A 22,729-nucleotide genomic window follows, 5' to 3' on the forward strand; every position below is an offset into this window, starting at 1 on the left:
CTCAAATCGCTCCTGACACAAGAAAAAAAAACTTGTTTAAATTATTTTTGTAATGTCCCCTAATTTAGGATGAAATATAAACATTTTTGAGAGTCAATGTGGTGTAGTGGTTTCAGCTTTGGACTAAGGGTGCATGTACTGTACACTGTAGAACTAATGAGGTTCGACACCACTTTAATTGTTATGGCTCAATGCTATAGAATCATGGCAGTTGTAGTTTTACAAAGGCCCCCTTCCACACAGCTGTATAAAATCCACAATGAACTGGATTATATGGCAGTGTGGACTCAGATAACCTAGTTATTTGCCTCAATATTCTGGGTTACTTGGCTATGTGGAAAGGTCCAAAGTTTTTAGCATTTTCTGCCGAAGAATTCTGATGCATCGCTAAACGACAGATCCTAGGTTACCATAAAATTGGACCATGACAGTTAAAGTGAGCTCATATTGCATTATTTCAACAGTAAAAATGCATTCACTATATGACACACTGTCAACCCCCAAAAAACTATTCTCCCTTTTACACAGCTGTATAAAATCCAGATTATCCTCTTTGAACTGGATTATATGCCAGTGTAGACTAAGATGATCCAGTTCAAATCATATAGTGTGGACTTTCTAGTGTGATCACATAGATTATCTGGAAGTGTAGAATGGACCATTACACTACTGCCGGAAGTCTCCTGGCACATAGAAATGACACACTAGGAGAAGGGGGGGGGGGAGGAGCGATTTTGCTCCTCACCCCATCCCCTTCTCCTGGCTCATCATTTTTACATGTCAGGAGACCTCCAGCAGCAGTGTAATGGCAGCTGGATAAGTTATTTTATTTTTAAAGGCTTTTTGGTGGCATTTCTGGTGAAGAGGTTGATGCCCTTGGGGTTTTCTGGGCTGATTCAGTCTAGAAAACCTGCAAGGGCTGTGCAGACTGCCCCCTCGGTAGTCCCAGGACTACCGAGGGGGCAGTCCAGACAGGGTCCATACTGGATTAGACTTGGGTCTTTCAGCAAGTCCTAAATCTAATCCAGTACCTAATTAATTTGGGGAAAAAGCAGGGTCCTCCTGCTTTGTCCCAAATTAATTCACTTTTACCTGCGGTGTCATTTGGACACCTCATGTAAAAGTCCAAAGGAGCCCACATTTTAGTCCCTTTGTGGATAGGTCTTGAGGATTTCTCAATGAGGATGTCAGGAGTTATCTCCTAAAAGCTATACAGGTTGAAAGAAAAAAAAATACTTGAGTTTTTATCTCTTTCCTTCCCTTTCCTTTCTGACTTTCCTCTTTCTCCCTATGCTGTAGCAAAGAGAAGAATGCATTTCCACATTTCTTCTTTCATCAGTGTCTGCAAAATATGGACAAAATGACCCTTTGAGATGTGTCTAAAAGATATTCACTTCAATTTCCTGCACTCGCCTTCCCCAGCACTTGGGAAGAAACCTACGCCAAGAGTATGACATACTTTGGAGATATGAATGGAGACTTTTGACCTTAAAGATGTACAATATTCCTGAGCTATTATTAAAACAATCAATCGTCCTTCAGAATGAATCTTTATGTATTATTCACCCTCTGATTAAACCTTCCGATCTCAATATTTTCAATGTAACTTCTTAACACAGAGTGTAACAGCTCTCTGTAATACTTAATGTCACATGTTTTAATACATAGGAAGAATGAAAAAAGCAAGTGTCAAAATGAGCTAGATTTATTTTGGAATAGGAATTGTAGACAGTATATTTGGATTCACAATTTGAAGTAAATTGACTTATTTTGTATTTTCGGAGGCAACATTTGAACAGAGACCCTTCAGATTGCACACTTCCAAAACTCAGCAATCAGTTTTTGGATGAAAAGTGCATGTGTATATTGGGGAATGTTGCATACATGTAGAATTATAGAATCATATAGTTGGAAGAGACCAACACCCTGCCAAAGCACAGATGTCTTTTAGAGATGGATTAGCCCCTGGTGGCGCAGTGGGTTAAAGCCTCGTGACTTAAAGGTTGGGTTGCTGATCTGAAGGCTGCCAGGTTCAAATCCAACCCAGGGAGAGTGCAGATGAGCTCCCTCTATCAGCTCCAGCTCCATGTGGGGACATGACAGAAGTCTCCCACAAGGATGGTAAAAACATCAAAACGTCCCCTGGGCAACATCCTTGCAGATGACCAATTCTCTCACACCAGAAGCAACTTGCAGTTTCTCAAGTTGCTCCTGACAGAAAAAAAGCACAAAATGTAATATAATGGGGCATACAAGCAAACATGTATTATTAGGGAGAACTGCAGAAAGGAATGAATGCAATTTTCCATGCATTTTTATTATTGACTAACCATGTGCTGTAATCATGAGCTTAGACATTACTGGACCTTCCAGACAGGGCCTATATCCCAGGATCTGATCCCAGGTTTTTTATTTATCCCAGATTATTTGGCAGTGCAGACTCATATAATCCAGTTTAAAGCAAAAAACCTGGGAACAGGTCCTGGGATATAGGGCCTGTCTGGAAGGCCCCTGAGATTCGTTTGAATAGAGCCACTTTATTTAGCATAAAAGGTAAAGGTTTCCCCTGACGTTAAGTCCAGTTGTGACCGACTCTGGGGGTTGGTGCACATCTCCATTTCTAAGCTGAAGAGCCGGCGTTGTCCATAGACACCTCCAAGGTCATGTGGCTGGCATAACTGCATGGAGCACTGTTACCTTTCCGCCAGAGGAGTACCTATTGATCTACTCACATTTGCATGTTTTCGAACTGCTAGGTTGGCAGGAGCTGGGGCTAACAGCGGCCGCTCATTCCGCTCCTGGGATTTGAACCTGGCACCTTTTGGTCCGCAAGTTCAGCAGCTCAGCGCTTTAACACACTGTGCACCAGGGGTACATATATCCTATTTATTTATTTATTTGGGCTAAAAGGAGCTGGGGGGGGAGAGGGCAACATGATGTTGCCCTCCCCTGAGACCAACCCCTTCTGCCTTGTAAGAATTTTTTGAGCCCTGAGGGCAATTTAACATTTAAGTTGGTTTCTGGCTAGCCCTTTACTGGAAAGTAAACTTCAGGCACTTCCATTAAAGCTCCACAATTTACTAATAAGAGCAAAATCCCAAAATTACCTTAAGGATATCTCCTTCACAAAACCCAAGCCCATTTATTCATAGAGACTACTTCAGAACAATAACCAACAGCAAAGGAGTGCCAAGGTGAACACCAAACTGTTAACTTCTCCCCCCCCCCCCCCCCACAATTACCTGCCACAGACAAGAGGCAAGTTCCTTTCTCCACCAGGCCAACAAAAAAGGTGCTCACAAGAGGTGTGTGAAATGCCAAAAAAGGCTTCATTTCAAAATACAAATTTAATATGCCCTCTGTTTTGTTTCAGAAGTGTTTCTAAACTAACTTGAGGGGTCCATTTTGTTTCAAATTCCAAACACCAAAAATTGTTAACATTTTGTTTAATCAATCTGCCCATTTGCGCCAATAGGAATATTTCCTGGGCTCATTTCTCTGTTGTTTTTATGGCTATCAGGATGAAATTTGCTACACTTGTAGGACGTATTTACCACTGTAAACCAACCAAGTTTCAGAGCATTTAACTCATCCACTGATTTTTAGCAAATTATCTAAGTTTTTACCTATAACATTTTTTTTTAAAAAAAAACCTACAACAGGGATTTCTGGAACTTGAAATCCAAAACAGCACCATGGGGGGGGGGGGGAATGAAGAGGAAAAACAGCTCTGTGATTGGCTGAGAAAGAATGTGTTTAAATATAATAAATAAATGAATATATTGGGGGAAAGAACATGTGAGCTTTCCGGGGGAGCCTTTATGTCCCCTCTGGCCATTCATACTCTCATTTTCTAGTCTGGGCATTTTTTATTCGCTGGGTCCCTTTTTTCTAGAATAAAGCAGACTGCTTGCAGCTCAGCCTCATCGCCCCCACCACAGAGAGATTGCTTGTGCTTGCAAAACAAACTGTCAGAATGGTAACAATACTTACAAACTTTTTAGAAATTTCAGGTGGTGCCTTTCTGTTCTGTCTGGTTTTGGGGGGGGGCCTGAACTTCAGGTTCATAAACCTAGTTGTAAATATAAATTTTGCCAAAATTATTATTATTATTATTATTATTATTATTATTATTATTATTATTATTATTATTATTAGCTGTAGTGCTCACCCACTGTTACAATAAGACCAACTGTCATCTTAGTATAAAGGGAGCCTTTAGACTTGTAGGTTTCAACTTGGATTTTAGCTGCTAAAAGTATCTCTGGCCCATGAAGAATGTGATATTATGTTGACACAATGGAGTTTAAATGGGTACGTCAAATTGTGAAATGTTACCATTGTTTGGAAATGTGATCTGGAGAGTGTGTGAAGCATCTCACATCCAGAGAAGACATGTGAAACAGGCACAAATAAAAATATTCCATTTATCTATTTGTAAATTATTTGATTGATTGATTTGCACATAAAGACATTGTAATGGATTTGCCCATGTATATAAACAGGATTTTTTTGTACATGTGAGCTGTCATTGCTTTTTCTTGATTTCTTATTGCCTAGTAACCCTTTGGATTGTGTTGGATCTGTGTTCTTAATAAGGTACTGTATTTCATCACATAATAGTTGCCACTGCATAATTTGGGTGCCAAAAATAGTATTTTGATTTCCTCACATAATAGTTGCATCTCCATTTCAGGCTGATTTTCCCTTCCCTCCGTCTTTCTCCAAAGGCAATAGAGTTCTTAGGAGGAAGGAGAGATGATCCAAGTTTCAGAGACCTTCATTTTAAAACTGCCTTGTCTTTGGAGAAAGAAGGGAGGAAGGGAAAATCAGCCTCAAATGGCACTGCTTTATACAAACAAACAAACAGAAATGGAGCCTTTTTAAAGGCTGGATCATCCCCCGTCCTCCTATTTCGGAGAAGGCATTTTATTCTTTAAAAACAACAATAGAAACCAGTAATAGTTGCAACCCCTTTTTTTAAAAATGGAAAAAGTGCAACTATTATGCAATGAAATATGGTACGCGTATATTGTTGTTCATTAGTTTATCCAATCCTACTGCCTAGTAAGCACAATAGTGCTGCTCAATCAACTAATCAAATGTGGTAAATGCCAAATTTTGATTTCAAGATTAGTTTCTAGATATCAGTTCTGCAATAATTTAATTGGAAATCTAAAATGGAACTTGTTGTTTTCAAGACACTGTGTCAGAGTGGCATTTAGTACAACACAACAACCTAAAGAGTGTGGAAGGGTTTAAAAATACATTAAATCAATAGTAGCACTTAAAGAGGGAATAACTAGGTTGACTGCCATGTATGCCTGATTAGAATGATTAACTAGGGTGCCATTGCATATTCTAATTACAATTCTAATCATTAATAAAAGTACATATGTATTGACAATATGACTTGACAAAAACTTCTAAGGTACAAATGCATTCATTGTCAACCTAGGGGGACAACACATCATTCCTAACCACAAAATAGGGTTTGGTTTTGACTCGAGGTGGAGATGGCTGGAAAATCCCAATGGTTACAATAGTCATTTATAAGAACAAATTTATAACTTCAAAACTCAGAAGAAGGGTCTATCCTCTCCCCACACAATTTCTCTGTCAACTTGCACTATATTTTGTAATCTTTTCAACTGCCTTTTTCTTGTACCTTTTCTTCTATTTATTTATGAATTGTGTTCCCGCATGTGCTATTCATTACTGGCTATGCCATATCCTTCAGAGTTAACTTTGCACAATATTCTGTTCCACACTGTCTCCTTTCTATTAGGATGTAGTATAAGTGCTCTGGCACGGTTACACAGTTAGTAATCATATTTTACAGCCATCACGAATCCCTTAAGAGCTCCTAAAATTTTATATCCTGAGCTCACACAGCATACCATTCTTCATTTCACCAAATCTTCAGTTTGATATTCTGTCTCTCTGGCAGGCAGTAAAAAGATGTGCCCTGATCTTGAACTGATACACATGAAGGGTGTTACTCTTAAATTGAAGCTATTGCCCAAAGGATTACATGTCTGTCTAAATTTAAAATTAGTATTTGGGAGGGTGGGTTTTTTTTTGCCATTTTGGTTTACCTTAATTGTGATGTATATAATCCAATGATAACTTTATTTCACAAACAGGCTTGGAAACAATATCAAGAAATAAGTAGAATGCCACTTTAATAGTATCAATAGCCTGTTCATAACTTTGGCAGATAAAAGATTGATCTTATTCAGAGTTGATTAATCCTATTATTCAAACTCTATTTTCTACAATATTTCTATAGATCCCATTCATTTTAAATCATTTTTATTAGAAAAAGGAACTTATTGTTTTCTTTTTTTACTCCTAAGCATATTTTTACCGTGCTTCCTAAAGATTTGTCTTCACGTTGGCAATACAGAACTGTTCGCTTCTGTAGGTATGCTAAATAATATATCTGGCTCACTTCATCCTCAACCAGCTGGTCACCCCTACCCGCAGCTGTGCATCGTCGCCAAAACACTGTGTTGCCAGCCATGCCCCCATTGTTGGAAACAAGTGGTTGAGGATGCAAATGGCAGAGTTTTGTGGGGAAGGAGTTGCAAAGCTCATTCATCACTATGATAAGTGCCTAGATTTGAATGGTGACTATGTTGAAAAGTGGTATTTGGGTGTGGCTTTCAACTGCATATGGTAAATGTTTTCTCCTATACTTTGTTCATTTTTAATTCCAAAACATAATCTACTTTCTGGATAACCCTCGTAAAATATGGTTGTGTGTACATAATCAAAAGTTTATGTTATTCGGTCCAGTTTTCATTCTTCATTCAGTAGGATATGACATATATGGGGAATGAAAGTAAATGTTCTCTTCCTGACATTTTTTTTTTTTTGCAGACTGTTGTCTTCCACTGAGCAGGAGTTGGAAGCATCATATCAAAAAGGTAAAGTGACAATGACAGTAAGCTAAGTTGTGGAAAGCCTAGTCTCAGTTTTCCTCTCCTAGGCAATGAGCAATTGATCCCACAGTGACATGTTGTCGTGTTGGGAAGTAATTCTGGAAGGCTCTATCAGCCCCATGTTAGGCAGTTGCTATCAGCAAAGTGCCAAATTCTCAAGTCTTATTCTATGGGTCTATCATACCAATCATTCCTTCTTTTGAAGAGCAAAAGCAAGCATTGTTTATTATTATTTTAATGAATTTCTTGATTTTATCGATAGTTGCATACACCTCTACTGATAAAACTGAAACACCAGAAAGTATAAAAAATAATAATATCACAATTTGTGAACATTTTTATAGAAAGGAACTCCCAAGATCCTTCATGACCAATAACCATCCTCACTGTGGGTTTATGATTCATACAATACCCAAAAGAAAGCACCCTAACCCACACCCTCAGAGGTAAAGACTGAGGTAGCAGGGTTTCTTGAGGGAAGTGTAGCCTGATTTGGATTCCCCCCCCCTTTACATCTTTCAGCTATGTTTAACCTCTCCCCCTCCTCCCTATGAGACCTTTATTCAGTGCTTTTTCTTTCCCATGCCCCTTTTATTTTGTTCAGTTACCTGGAGTAATGGGGGTAAGAGTGTCATCCTCTGAATCTGGTGTGAATTGGCTAGCTTCACTTCATTTGGCTGTTCAAATAAGGCTGGCCATTACTGTTTGTTGGCCTCCATAGGCCTAATTAAGGCCTTGCTGAAAAATAGCAGACTGCTTTAAGCCTTTGCCCCAATATTATTAGAAGCCTCCAGTTGGTTTCAGGCCACATGATCAGGCTTTAAGCCTTTTGCCACTATATTTGGAGGCCTCCGTTTGGTTTCAGGCCTCATGATCAATCTTTATGACTTTACCAATATATTTGGGGGTATTCATTTGATGTCAGCCTCATGATCAGGCTTTATGCCTTGGCCAATATCTTTGAAGGTGTGTGTGTTTATTTGTGCAGTTGCCTCTGACTCTTCATACCTCATGGACCAGTCCACACCAGAGTTTCCTGTTGGCCATCACCACCCCCAGTTCCTTCAAGGTCGAGTACGTCACTTAGAGGATAACATTTTGAAGGTATCCCTTTGCTTTTAGACATCATGATCAGGCTTTAAGCTCTTGTCAGTATTTTTGAGGATACATTTGGAAGCCTACATTTGGTTTCAGGCTTCATATCAGATTAGGACTTTGCCAGTTATTTAGAATTGGCTGTTTGCTTTTTGGGCCTCATGGTAGGTTGAAATCTTTCCCAGTTATTGACTTTCACTGAGGCTGAGAGAGTGTGACTTGTCTTTTTATGCGGCCGAGAGTGTATAATTTGACATTATTGGGGGCTGAGAGAGTATGACTTTAATTTCTTTGAGGCTGAGAGAGTGTGACTTGATTTTTTTCCGAAGTTGAAGAGAATAATTTCACTTTTTCAGAGGCTGAAAGAGTATGACTTGCTTAAAAATCTGATCCTTTTTCTTCATGATTGTAGACCATGCTCAAATCAATGCACCATTTGGTGTGAATAAAATCTGATATGTAAAGTAGTAAATTTTCTGCTGGCGGCCAGTTTGCTGCAGACTTCCAGGACATCTATCACATTAAAGCCTGATTTTTGTTTAAGACACTTGTGCCTGTGTATTCTTCTTAGTATTTGGCAGCCATTTTCTGTACTCCTTAGTGCCCCATAGAATGCCATTTTCCTATACTTTTTAGTATACTTCACTGCTACCATCTCTGGCCTGGTTGGCAAGCATTGACTTGGTGCCTGGGCTGCTACTGAACCCTCCATCATCTTTGGCTGCCCATGGTCACCACCAGCGTAGAATTTCCACAATCTTGAGCTACTCAGGACCCTTGCCTGGAGCCCTTTCTGCTGCCTTCTCCTTCCTAACCAGTTAATCTGTGGGGACTATATGACTGAACTTTGGGGCCTTTCCATCACCTCTTTATTGTTTATATAGGGCAGTTCTCGCTTCTCTGGACTCCATCACTAATTTCAACTGTATCTGCTCTGCCTATAAGATTGGGATGAAGTGCACGAAGGGTCATAGACTTTGGCACAACTCATATATGACACTATACCTAATAAGATAGGTATAGGTATAAAGTCGATGAAGGGTTCTAGACTTTGGCACAACTCATATATGACATTATACCTATATAAGATAGGTATAAAGCCACAGGACTTTGCTCAACCCATCTAGAGACTCTTTGTCACCAGCAGAGAAAACGCCCCCTCACCCCTCACCCAAGGACCACATATTTTATCTTTCACCTTTCACATAAACCTAGGACTATATAACCCTGCCTAATGTATTCCCAAGGATATTAACTTCTGGTGAGCTGCAAGGATTTAAAGAAAGAGAGACGGGACAAGGAGAGGGAAGTGAGGACAGTGGGGGCAGGGTTGTGAAATGTGACATAATTAATCTGGCAAGAATCTGTTTTATTGTGTTATATGTTTAACTGTTTATATGTATTAACTGCTTTATAATTTCATATGGGTAGATGGTATGTATGAAGGCCCCACCTGTACGGAGCTGATGGAGTTCACCTCTCAGTTGAGAGGAATGTTGCAAAGGCCATGTTTGACCTAATCCCCTCCCACATTGCCATTGCCTTATGCTTGTGCACTGTGTCTTATTTATATTGTAAACCTGAGGGCAGGGAACAATCAAATTAAGAATCTGCAAAACATTGTAAGAACCTTTTTCAGCTGAGCAGGGTATAAAAAACAGTAAATATAGTATTCAGCAATCAATAAGTCCACCCGGAACAATCAATAAGTCAATCTTGTCATAAATCAGGCAGATAATATTGATCACTATAATAATTCAAGTAAATAATAAATTATGTGTACTTTGGCAACACAGACGCAAAAATAGGAATGACACAGAAAAAAATTAGAATGTGCAAGGATGATTATCAAAATCATTGAGAATGCTATTCAACGCTGCCAATAAAACAAGGTGGTTATTTTTAGTACATTTCATTAAGACAGCTGAAGGGTATTATTCACAATATTGATTTTGAATCTTTAATAGCCGACAAAAATTTTAGAAAGAAATTCTTTAATTTTTTTAAGAATGGGGTAAATGGTTTAAGTGTTAATTTTTAATGTTTGGAATATAATATTTTTGAGGAGAGTGCAATTAAATTTTGTTTATGGTTTTGTATCTTTTTTAAAAAAAAGATCCAGTAACTATTTCCATTTTATTCTTTGTTAACTACTGAAGCAAACAGTCATTGACTTCCCACGCTGAGATGAACACACATCTAACTGCTCAAAGCCTTGCCCTTGGTTGAAAAAGATACATTTTTGGACATGGCAAGTAGACTATGTTAGTTGTTGACTGCCCCCAACCAGACCAGAGAAAACAGTATGATAAAGATGTTTGGATAACAGGGTTGGCAGCCATACATGGAGCAATGCAGGCTCCAATCCATGTCACTCTAGGTCACTTCCATCCACCACCCCCGCCCCCCAACACACCTCTCATGGAGATGGGAAGAATCCTGAACCAGATCGAGGGCCTATGTCAACCACTCCCAACTTGTGGTGAAAATACAAAGCAGAAACAGCAACAACATAACAGCAACAACACAAAGGGAGGGTGGGAAGAGTGTGAAGCCAACAGAGCTGGAGGAACAAGCACTTTGACTTAAATAGTTGGTAGGCAGTGTAATCCACCCACCTCAGCTAATCAGGGTGCAGTGAAATGCCCATCCCCAATTGGTTGGCTGGAAAAAAGGCACATGTTGAGCACATGCAGCAAACTGCTCCCTGGGAAGAAGAAACTCTGCTAAAATTGTGGGTGGAAGGAAAGCCTGGTGCTGCAACTTCCCTGCCCAGTAAGTCGGGCAGGATATTTACGGAAGAGGGATCCTGAACTTCTCATTTTGTTGTTAACATTCCATGCCCATATCTAAAAGTGGAAGAAGTTGTACAACCAAGAGGACTTGAGTGTTCAGCAGTTTGTGCTGAGCATCACATTTCACTGTAAGCCAAGGAAGAGAATTGATGGAGATTTACAGTTTAAAAATTAACTAAAGTGAAGGATTGTGGCTGATGTGAAAAGAGTAAATTCATGGATTGGGTAATCAAAATTGCTTCTCAGTGTTGCCATCTGTCCTGTTCTTATGGAGAAATATTAGTGTCTGTTGGTGTTAATGAATTAGGTATCCTTGAAATATTGAAATTAGGGATGCAAATCATGAATTTAATTTTGAGGCAAGATTATTTTTACTATCTTTCTTCTTTGTGTGATAAACTCATTGAATATGAGTAATTGTTTTACATTTTTTTAAAAAACTATAAAAAGTTTTTGACCATAAACCATTGTTTCTGTGCAAGTGATCATTGCATGGAAAAAGAAACCTCCTGAATGATGAATATCAGTCATTTTCTTTCCCAAATGTCTCAGTGCATCCATATCACCTTCCTCATTAGGAACAAGAAAATGTGTCAGCATTCTTTACACCCCTCATGCCTTCATATTGAATGTGTATAATAAGTAATACAAACATTGTAGTAGGAAATGTTGAAAATACTTTATTCCCTCATTACTTGCCAATAATATTGGAAACTGAACCGGTACTTTTGTTCTATTTTTTCCTCTAAGGATATAAATCTTTATACATTTTTGTTCTCATGAGAACATTACACATAATTTTACTTTTTTCCTCTCTATGTACAGTTTTCAAAGACTATTCATAGTCTGGAATTTAATTTGTGCACAAAAATTAAGGCTTTTGCACAGACTTCTGAGCATATTCTGCTCAGAAAACAGAAAGCACCACATGCATTTTTCAGACGTAGATTCTCATTTGTTTAGAATTCTCCTTCCCAATGTTTCCTAAAACTCAATGTAGTTTTTTAATGCTTTAAAAATATTTTCAGATATTTTTTTTCTTTCCCTGATTTTAAACATTCTTTAGGTGAAACTACCAGAAGAGCTCACTAGTGTATGGTAATTCAACAAATACTATTTCCAGCTCATAACACAAGTGTGATATTCTCTTTCAGTGTTGATTCACCCCCAAGCAGTTACAATTATATTTAAGAAACCACCAGGAAGCCTGTTATCAGAATGTCAGTTAGATGCATATGAGTGGCCTACTTCCAGTGACTTTTCTCATATTCATAGGTGTTCTGCTCATAGCTGACCTTTCCAAAATGACAGAAAAGAACATCTTGAGACATTTTATTGCTACCTTTCTCAACACATTTGAAACATGTGAATAGGAAAAGGAAATGTGGGAAGCCAATGTGATACAACAGGAAGCACATGTAGATCTGATGAAACAAGTCAGATCATAAAGTATGAAACTGTAACATTCATTTTCTGTCTCTATCTTTATTACCGTTTTTTCTGTCATTGTCAATTAATTCTTTCTGGGTGATGGCTCTCATTGAGATTAGAAATAATGCATTCTTCGCTTCTAATTTCAGTACAATGAAAATAAGTTGACCTCTAGTAAAATAACATTGTCAAATAATTAAGGATTCAGTCCTAAATACTCCTGCAAGATGGAACCCCTTTTCCCCCCTTCAATGACTAATCTTGTTTTACTTCAATGGCTCACAATAGCAAATATCTTCTTTAATTAGTAAATTAAAAGAGGTTTCCAGAGCGCCTTATCTTTTTAGCTTTGTTATCCCATCTGTGCACGTCTTGAAAAGAGCTAAGATATGTATAATGCTAATTAATTTTGTACCACACTAGAGCTGTTAAGCTAGGTATTCAAATCTTCTGCCCAATTCAAATGCATCCTGAAGCTTAAAGTTATTACTGCTAATGAGTAATTTAATTTACTTTAATTTAATTAAACTATATTTGATTCAGTTACACGAAGGCACTCTAGCAGACTGGCAATAACAGCCATGGCTTTATGTAAAATATTGTGTTGCAAATATTGTTCATTGCATTATGGAACCACAGAAGGATAATACTTCCTGGGATTCTCAGCCTACCTTTTGCAAAAGAAAATGATTAAAACAAATCACCAAACAAGAAGGATAAAATTAACATATGAAATATGATGTTATCTAATCTTACATCTCTCGAAATACCAGTGGAGAAAATAGCAAACTAAGTTTGTATAGTTAACAAAAATAATTTAAATAAAGCAATAATCAGGGACCGTGTATTTTTCTCCTGAAGTTTTGCAGAGATAGGAAATTATTATTTATATATACATGATTTTCATTAACAATACATTGTGCATGTTTTGTGATCCACTAATCTAGCTGTGCCCCCAGTGGCACAGTGGGTTAAACTGCTGAGCTGCTGAAATTGCTGACCAAAAGGTCGGAGGTTCGAATCCGGAAAGCAGGGTGAGTTCCCACTGTTAGCCCCAGCTTCTGCCAACCTACCAGTTCGAAAACATGCAAATGTGAGATCAATAGGTACCGCTATGGTGGGAAGGTAATGGCGCTCCATGCAGTCATGCTGGCCACATGACCTTGGAGGTGTCTATGGTCAACGCCGGTTCTTCAGCTTAGAAATGGAGATGAGCACCAACCCCCAGAGTCGGATACAACTAGACTTAATGTCAGGAGAAAAGCTTTACCTAATCTAGCTGAGACATGCTAAATATGGCCACAGATTTACTTTATAGTGAACATAACATCTGCAACTTGCCTGACAGTGTGTGAAATATCACTGTTGCAGATGTTATCCAGCAGCTTTTTCTCAAATAATGAGGGCAGGCCAAACCTGTAGTGTTACAACTATCTTCTGCTTACTGATCACACTTTGTTGTGACTGCACCTTCGGGGATTATGGTTGATGGTGAGGGGATTAGAAGAGGAAGGAAAAACCCTCGGGATGAGGGCTCCTTGGAGGAGTTGCGCAGGAAGCGACTTAGAGAGCTATATGGGGGATCTTCTGAGGAAGATTCAGATGGGGAGTTTGGGGAAGAAATGGATGCTGGGGAACAGGTGGTGGCTGGGGAAGTGGGCACTGAATGGACACAGCCACCAGAGATGTCTGGGGATTTGGGGCCTATGGATACTACTGAACCTGGGGTGTCTTCAGGAGCAGATCCCACTTGGGATGCTTGGAGAAGGGAGGATGGTTCTTTAAGTGTTCATGGGGCTAAGTATGGGCAGGATGACTGGGACTCCAACAAATTATTAGGCACTCCTGATCCACGAGCCCTAGCTGTGTGGAGTTCGGACTCTGAGTAAGATCTGGGACACCTGGTGTTTGGGTGTGAGTGTTTGGACACCCAAGAGGAAGGGGAATAAAATGGGTATGTTTGGCCACTTCACTTTGCGTGTGGCAAGGTGTTGCTGAAGCACCATTGGGATTTCTGTGCATTCATGAAGACTGGACTGGGACTGTGTTTCTGATGTAAGTTATCTGGGATTGCTCTGCAACAGAGGGCTGGAACTGTGTGGGTTTCCCTGGACTGCACTCTGATTACTATTTCTAGCTGCTGTTACCATCGTTGCTTGGCTCTTTGTGCCTTTTTGTGGACCTGGTTTTGATGACTGCACCCTCTTCGGACCCTGGATTGGAATTTGACCTTGCTTCTGTCTTCACCCTTTGATTGATGACTAGTCTCGGCTTTTGACTCTTGGCTTGCCCTCGGGACTCCGCTGCTGTCTCCTGACCTGACCTTGGATCCTCCTGACGACGTCTCTTCACCCTCCTCTTGGAGCTCTTGGCTTTATCTGCACCGTGGAAGCAGTTTACTGCATTTCTAGTTTGTTTGTTTTCAGACCAGTTTGGTGTTTTCTTTTCGGAACTGTCCCTTTAAATCCACAGAGCCGGCTGGCTGTTACAGAAAGGGCTTGGACCCAAAAAGTGCCTTTTGCACTAAGTTTGTTTAGCTTTGTTTTTCCTGCTTGGAGTTCCGGATTTAAGCTACTCATTGCAGCTTTTGGAAGGTTTCAAGTTCTTGTTTATATTGCCTATTTTTTAGTAGTCAACTCAATTTGTTTTCTAAGCTGAACTGAAGCGTCTTTTTAGTTTTATTTGAATGCCTGCGTGGAGAAATAGCTTGGCTTGTTAAGACATACTTTTGAGTTATATTTTTGTTCAAACTGCTCTTGAGACACTGATAGTGAAGTGTTTCAAGATATCTTCTGTGTTTATGTTTACTTTTTGGCTTATCTCCTGAATAAACTCTGTTTTGTTCGTTAATTGGCATCTGACTCTTGACACACTTCTTCAGGTGTTGAAGGAATACTTCTTGGGTCACTGTTCCCTTCCATTAAGGCCCCTTCTACACTGCAGTATAATCCAGATTATCTGCTTTGAACTGAGTCTACACTGCCATATGAGTCTACACTACCATATAATCCTGTTCAAAGCAGACAATCTGGATTTTATATGGCAGTGTAGAAGAGGGGCAACTCTTAGAACTTGATATGGATTTCCTGGCCAGCTTGGTTGCTGCTGGGGAGCAGGTCTTCTGCAGAGGAGGACTCTTTTTAATGTTGCAGTAAAGTTGGAAGGGGTTAGTCTCCTCTTCCCCTTAAGGAAAGCATTACAGGCTTCTAGGAGTATCTGTGAAGGCTTGCTGAAATGAGCAGCAGCTGAGATCTGATAAAAAGGGGTTTGGAAGAAATAGTTCTTGAGTAGCTATTTTGGTACTCTTGTCCTGGATCTTAGCTCTGCTGCCCCTGGGTTAGAATTCTGGACTCTGACCATGTTCCTGTAACCCTGTTCTAGACCCTGTTGTATCCCTAATCCTTGACTCTGAATTCTGGACTAACTTCCTTGACTTGGAATTCAATTTGACCCCTGACTATCTGGTTTGATTTTGGAATTCTAACTTCGATTTGTGCTTTTGAATTCTTCAACATTATTTTAAGAGCTCTGATAAGGGAACTCCTGGCATCTGACTATTGGACTCTAACTTTGGCATTTGTTTATTCTTGCTCCTGAACTGGCTAAGTAATACTCGGCTTGTCTGCATAAATTGGACTTTTGACCGTGACTTGTGTTCATTGTTACTCCAACTGTGTGCTGCAATTCTGTTTTGTTGGTCAGACCTTGAAAGACTCAAGGCTTTTGTTTTCTTTATAAGTAAATATGATCTTGGCTAATTTTGTGTTTGTTTGAATAAATCTCAGCCCTTGAGTCCAGCCATTGAGCACACAACAATGGGTGAGACAGGTTATGGACAAGGGGCTTTCAGCTCCCAGTAAGCCAAGCCCTACATCTCTACATAATGCACCCAAAATTCTTCATTCTCTTTAAAGGGACCTCAGAGTGATCTCTGCTGTTCATGGTTAGCCATGTTACTTTTTCCACATAGTCCCATCCCACAAGAGGGAATAATCTCTGTTTGGTTCACCTTTGACCATTTATTGGAGTGTAATCCCAGGTATCATGCCCAGATCCCAAATACTGGTTTTCTTTCTGCCCAAAGTGAATAATTTTGTCATGTACAATTAATTTTCTGCCAAAATGATATATGTGGCCACCTTTGGAGCAGCTATTATACCATTACAATTTAGTTTGGTTGTTCTAATGCCAGGATCATCTCAAGACACACTAGATCTTTTTCATCCTTCCTATCTCCCAATATGGATTTGCAAGAGAATGTACATCTCTGGGTCAACAGCTTCACTAACTTGGCCTCAAGAATATACACATTGTTTGCCTTTATAGATGGAACATGTAGAAGTTGGTTGTGCAATATTTTCTAAACCAGAATTGCTGACTCAAGGGAAGCCATACCTTTCTTGGAGTCAAATCATACCGCCCCAAGCTGTGCCAGAGCCTGCAAAGTTTAAAGTTCATAATGTTCCCTTGCTATTGGCCTTTCATATCACATTTATCATATGTACAGCTTCTCCCATTCAACCTGACTGCATTTGAAAATCATCTTTGATTTCATTAATTTCACTCACAGCCTGAAAAGTTATTGTAAAAAGCAATTAGTTGTCATGATGGCTTTTAGTTGGTCAGAGGTGGGGTTTTCACTACTGATATAACAATTTTTGAAGAAAATCTCAGTTCCAAATAACCAAGTACATTACATGAAAGCGCATCTAGAAACCAAAGTAGCTTCATGCCAAAAATTCCCAGTTTTTGGTTAAAGGGAGGGGACTCTTCTGTCCCTTATTTAATAATTACCTCAATACTCACAACAGAGCAAAAGGCAATAACATTTGCCCTCCAACCCTCCGAAATAACGAGACAAGACAAGTAAGCTTGGGTTTAAAACTGGGCAACTTTATTGATAGTTACCTATTTAACTTTAATTTGGAACTAGGGCCAAAAATCCTTAGCCATCTAAGAATTTGGTAAGGCATAAGCCGATATTAGTGGTCATACCCGACCATCCATTAAGACTGAATTTAGGGCGAAACACCAGGTCCCCAGTCTATCTAAACCTGGATGACCTAAAGGGGAATGTGTTGGAGAGTTTTGCCTCCGAAACAAATGAGGTCAAAGTCTCCCATTCCAAGGCCATAATCGTTCACCCTCGCCGGGGCTGTAAAAACCCTAAGCGAGGATTCACGCCTCTGGCCAACACCAAAACAGAGGTGCCTTGTGGTGCACACCAAAATAAGAGATTCCCCTAAGCATTCCGCTGACCACCTAATTAAATGACCACACCTCCCAATTTACCACTCCACACAGTATAAGGTAGGCGAAAAACCCTCCCAGAACATGGGAGGGAAAAAATTCCTACCCGGCCCATCTAAGCGACCACACTACTGCTATACTGTTAGCGGCGGGCGGGTGGGTCGAAGCTCCAAAAGTGAGTGATCTAAGAGGCGGGCAGCTTCCTAGAAGCCCCGCCCCCCTTCCAGAAGTCTCTCCTTCGTTGGGAGGGGGCAAATCCCCTTCCCTCCCCCAGCTGCGCAGTGGGGGGAAGTTTCTTGCCCTCCAACCCTCCGAAATAACGAGACAAGACAAGTAAGCTTGGGTTTAAAACTGGGCAACTTTATTGATAGTTACCTATTTAACTTTAATTTGGAACTAGGGCCAAAAATCCTTAGCCATCTAAGAATTTGGTAAGGCATAAGCCGATATTAGTGGTCATACCCAACCATCCATTAAGACTGAATTTAGGGCGAAACACCAGGTCCCCAGTCTATCTAAACCTGGATGACCTAAAGGGGAATGTGTTGGAGAGTTTTGCCTCCGAAACAAATGAGGTCAAAGTCTCCCATTCCAAGGCCATAATCGTTCACCCTCGCCGGGGCTGTAAAAACCCTAAGCGAGGATTCACGCCTCTGGCCAACACCAAAACAGAGGTGCCTTGTGGTGCACACCAAAATAAGAGATTCCCCTAAGCATTCCGCCACAGTTCAGGAGCAAATGTCTATTTAGCTCCTGACCCCCACCAAATTCGAAAGAATTTCCCTAATTCCTTTCTGCAGATCCGCTAAGAAAATTTGGTTGCCCAGTTCGGACAGATGGATCCCATCAGTCCGATACATCGTCGAATCATTGAATCTAATGGTGTCATGAGGGATATAGTAACCCATGCCATTTTCCAAAACCTTCCGCAGGGCCCTATTGACCCGTTTCCTTGCTTTGTCCAATTTTTTACCGTCCCCATAGGGCCAACGTGGCCTAGGAATAATTGCTGACCATGCCAATCCGGTATGAGGCCACACCTCCTGGATCTTGTGCATGTCATTTAAAACCTGGAGAAAAAGGGCCCTGCCTTTAAGCAGCCCCAAATCATTGCCTCCCAAATGCATAACAATAAGGTCAGGTGGAAAACGGACCCCTGACCCAAACAACAAAGGGAGCAAACCCTCCCACCGCAGACCTCTTCTTCCCCTCCATTCAACAAAAGCCAAGGAAGCGAGGCCGAGATGCTGGCCGTAGGGACCTCTGCGCGCCTGTCGCTCTGCCCAGTGCACATAACTGTGCCCGCAAATCAGGACGCGTCGTCTACTTGCCAACAGGGTGGGTTCTGAAAAACAAAAAGCCATATAACTAATCCGATATATGACGCACATACGCACGGTAGGCACCAGATTTCCATCTTCCCAACATCTTAATTTTGTCTATAGAGTAGCCCATAACAGCAGCAGTGGAAGCAGCCCCAATTCTAAAGGAATGAGTACCAAATTTCTGATCTTTGATACCCAACATTCCTAAGGCCTTAGAAGTCAAGGCCCAGAACTGGTATTTTGTCAACGGTGCTCCATCCTGATGACAAAAAAGAAAACCAGCTGACGTTCCTCTGCAGGACACAAAAGATGACAAAGCTGCAACTGGGCATAATTCCAAATCACTACAGCATCCCAATTTGATAATGGAACCCTTCCCTTTTTGATCCGTTTTAGAAGTCCTGATAAACAATTCCAATTTGTCCTGCTGGAGCCGCAGGTCCGAAAATTGCAAGGCCCTTCTAGATTGATCAGCCTTTGAAGAGGCGACCAGCTCACTAATACGAAGAGCCCCAAAGAAAGCGGTGAGAGCCGCTGCCTGCAATAGCAAAGCTTCGTAATGAGATTCACAAATTTTGGGCCAAATTTGCTTTAAGCCTTTGAGAATTTCAGGTGTCAATGGCTGACGGCAGTCACGTGGCCTAACCTGCTCCCGCGACAAACCTTCCAGCCATTTGCGAAGCCTAAAATCGGCTGTAACATCTGGAAAGCCCTGAGCCTTAAACCAATAAGCCAGGGCAGATAATTTCGCACGAATAGTTTGAGGGGCCAACCCCTTCCTTTCCAGAAAAACACCAAACTGTGCGACGTGCTCATATGGAATCGGTGAAACAGAACTTATGGCATACAACTTTTTAAACTCATGAAACTCCTGCACCGCTCTGACGTAAGATTTTCTGGAAGTCGTGGCCAAAGCCAACTTCATTCCCCGGACTATGGACTGTTCCCAATTTTCCAAAGATGGACCGGCATGTTCTGGGGGTGCAAATCTGCGCTGGGGGCAAGCTGCCTGAAGCGATCCATCTGCATACGGGACAGAGCATCAGCGAGAGAATTATCTGTCCCTGCAATATGAAAAGCTTTAAACAGTATATTATACTTTAGACAGTGGAGTGTAAAAAACCTCAAAGCCTCCATCAGTCTGACTGACTTAGATGTTAAAGAATTGATAACCTGCACCGTAGCCTGGTTATCACACCAAAAATGAACGGTGGAATTTGTCATTTGATCAGCCCACAGCGTGACAGCCACCAAAATTGGAAAAAACTCCAAAAATGTTAAATCGGACGTTATACCCTTGGTGTGCCACTCCCTGGGCCAAAGCTCGGCACACCAATGCCCATTAAAAAATACACCAAAGCCGATGGCTCCAGAAGCATCAGAAGCTATCTGAAGAGCATCCTTCAACAAAAGATCCTGTCTCCAAAAGGAAATCCCATTATATTAATTTAAAAATTGTAACCAAATGTCCAAATCAGCTTTGATCCCACGTGTAATCCGCACATGATAGTGCGGAAGTCTAACCCCAGAAATAGCATCGCAGAGTCTGCGCAAAAAAGGACGCCCAGGAGCTATGACTCTGCATGCAAAATTTAAATGCCCAATAAGCTCCTGAAACTCCCGCAATGTGGCCTTGTTACGGGTAACAAAAGCTCGAATCCTATCTACTAGATTAAAAACTTTCTCCCTAGGTAAACTGGAGGCTTGCTGCACTGTATCAAGCTCAATCCCCAAAAAGGTCAATTTAGTAGCCGGGCCCTCTGTTTTATCGGGGGCTAAGGGAACCCCTAACTGATCGGCCAGTTCCTGAAAAGAATGCAGAAGAAATTCGCATTCTCCAGAACCAGACATCCCTATAAATAAAAAATCATCCAGGTAGTGCACAACCCCCGATAAACCCGATTTTGATTTAAGGGCCCACTCCAAAAAGGTGCTAAAGGACTCAAAAGCAGCACAGGAAACTGAACAGCCCATGGGAAGAGCCCTGTCCATATAGTACAACCCGTTGAACTGAAAACCCAACAGCTCGAAGTCCAGCGGATGTACAGGCAGTAGCCGGAAAGCAGACTTGATGTCACACTTTGCCAATTCTGCCGCCGGCCCCCTAGATCTAACTTTCCTAACCGCCGAATCAAAAGAAGTATAGTGGACTGTACAAAAATCATCAGGAATCGCGTCATTCACTGACCTTCCCCTGGGATAGGAAAGGTGGTGAATGAGTCGAAACTCCCCCGGTGCCTTCTTTGGAACAATCCCTAATGGTGAAACCCTTAACCTAGGAGTGGGAGGAGACCTAAATGGGCCAAGAACCCTACCCTCTGCAACTTCCTTATTGATTTTAGCAAGGACAACGTCCTCCATGCCAATAACGGATTTCAGATTCGGTGCCCTGAAAGGAGCTCTATGTCCCATTGCAGGAATCCTAAAACCCTCAAAAAAAAAAAAAACCCAGCACGCAGATAACTAGCTGCACCTAAATTGGGATAACTGGATAACCACAAATCTAACTGAACTAGATTGATTGGGCTGGGCCCCTTTGGAAAACCCACCTGAGCCGAAACCTCTCCTGGGATCGTGGTTACTCTTTCCCCCACCCTTACCCTTTACTGCAAAATTTTCCCTTACTGCAAAATTTGGAAGAATGTTGCCCTGAACAGATGGCACAAACGTGCTGGAACTTGCAACCTCTTCGGGAACAAACTCCCTGCGAAGAATATTCCCAGCATAGCAAGCGTTGTTGAGATTGCTGTGGTTGCTGATACTGGGAATATGGATGCTGACGAAAGGACTGCCCAGCTCGAGAATTTTGAATTGTGTGCCCACTGTCGGCCTTCTCGCCCGCAACGGGACGTGCCGGAGTTAGAACCTCCAACCACAGCTGATGGTCAATCAAATCCCAGCGCAAAGTTGGAGAGTGAGCCGCACGAAGCCTAAAGCGCTTGTCATACAAGAGCCAAGCGCTACCTGTAAAATTTACATAAGCCGAATTGATAATGTTCATGTACTGAAAAAGAGAATGGGCTCTGGAAGGGTAAGCCTTCACTAGAACCCCTCCGTAAATTAAAAAGCAAGAGAACCAATTGCCCCAATTCTGGTCCACTTTGCGTTTTTTCATAATTTCCTTTCTTTCATCATCTAAATCATCTTTTTCTTTCTTATCAAGTTCCCTGAAATACAGGGTAAAAATGTTGATGTATTCATTCCTTAAAATTTTATCAATTGTCTTTTGAGCCAAATGCGAGCCTAAAGCTGTAGCACTAAGGCTATCGGAGGCCGGCAAAGGCCAATCAGCCGTGCCCCAAAAACACAAAGAATTCTCAATAGTAGGTGTTGAATCCAAAGAGGCTACCACCACGCTTGGTGTCTCAACCACCGGAGCCACGATAGCTAATTGCGTGCCGCTGGTTGATGGAACAGGCTCGTCACGTGCTTGGGTTGTGATAAGATCTTGAGAGTCTGCCACTCCCCAAGGGAAGGTGTGTGTGTCCCCTTTACCTAAAGCGGATACGGCACTTCTCATCTCAGCTGCTGCCGCCGAAGTAGATGGAACAGCTTCAGCGGTCACCGGCGTAGATGTAACCAGGCTCGCATCAGCGACAGGCACTGCAGCACTCCTTTCCCCTTCTAAGGCAGAAATACGGGAAAATAAGGACCTAATTAACCCGGTGTTACTGCCCCCACCAGCCTTCTGCGCCTCCGCAGCAGCAGCCGCTGCTTTCTCTCTTTCCAGTGCCTCGATCCGGGCGACCAACACTCCCAACAACTGTGCAGAGTCTTCATCCTCGGTTGAAGGACCACTTGGTGGAGGCGGGTGCTTTGCAGGAATCTTCTACGCAGGACCCTTGCCCTTAGGCCCCCCAACATTCTTCTTCGGTGGCATACTGCA

At 41.4% G+C, this 22,729-nt stretch overlaps 1 protein-coding gene across 6 annotated transcripts in view; it reads right to left on the reverse strand.

Annotated features, from left to right (window-relative positions):
• Positions 1-22,729, reverse strand: part of LOC134296685 (uncharacterized) — a 209,397-nt gene that overhangs the window by 54,042 nt on the left and 132,626 nt on the right. For 3 of the 6 annotated variants that reach the window (XM_062972212.1, XM_062972214.1, XM_062972213.1), the window contains one exon: positions 17,141-22,724. The exons of 2 other annotated variants lie outside the window; for them this stretch is intronic. In XM_062972212.1, coding sequence (XP_062828282.1) covers positions 20,287-21,255 — 969 coding nt within the window. In that variant the 5' untranslated portion in view covers positions 21,256-22,724 and the 3' untranslated portion in view covers positions 17,141-20,286. Of the gene's footprint in view, positions 1-17,140; positions 22,725-22,729 lie in introns of those variants that run through there. One more of the 6 variants, XR_010003505.1, reaches the window with a different exon arrangement.

The sequence above is a fragment of the Anolis carolinensis genome, chromosome 2 (assembly GCF_035594765.1).
Source record: "Anolis carolinensis isolate JA03-04 chromosome 2, rAnoCar3.1.pri, whole genome shotgun sequence".
Taxonomy (NCBI): Eukaryota; Metazoa; Chordata; class Lepidosauria; order Squamata; family Dactyloidae; genus Anolis; species Anolis carolinensis.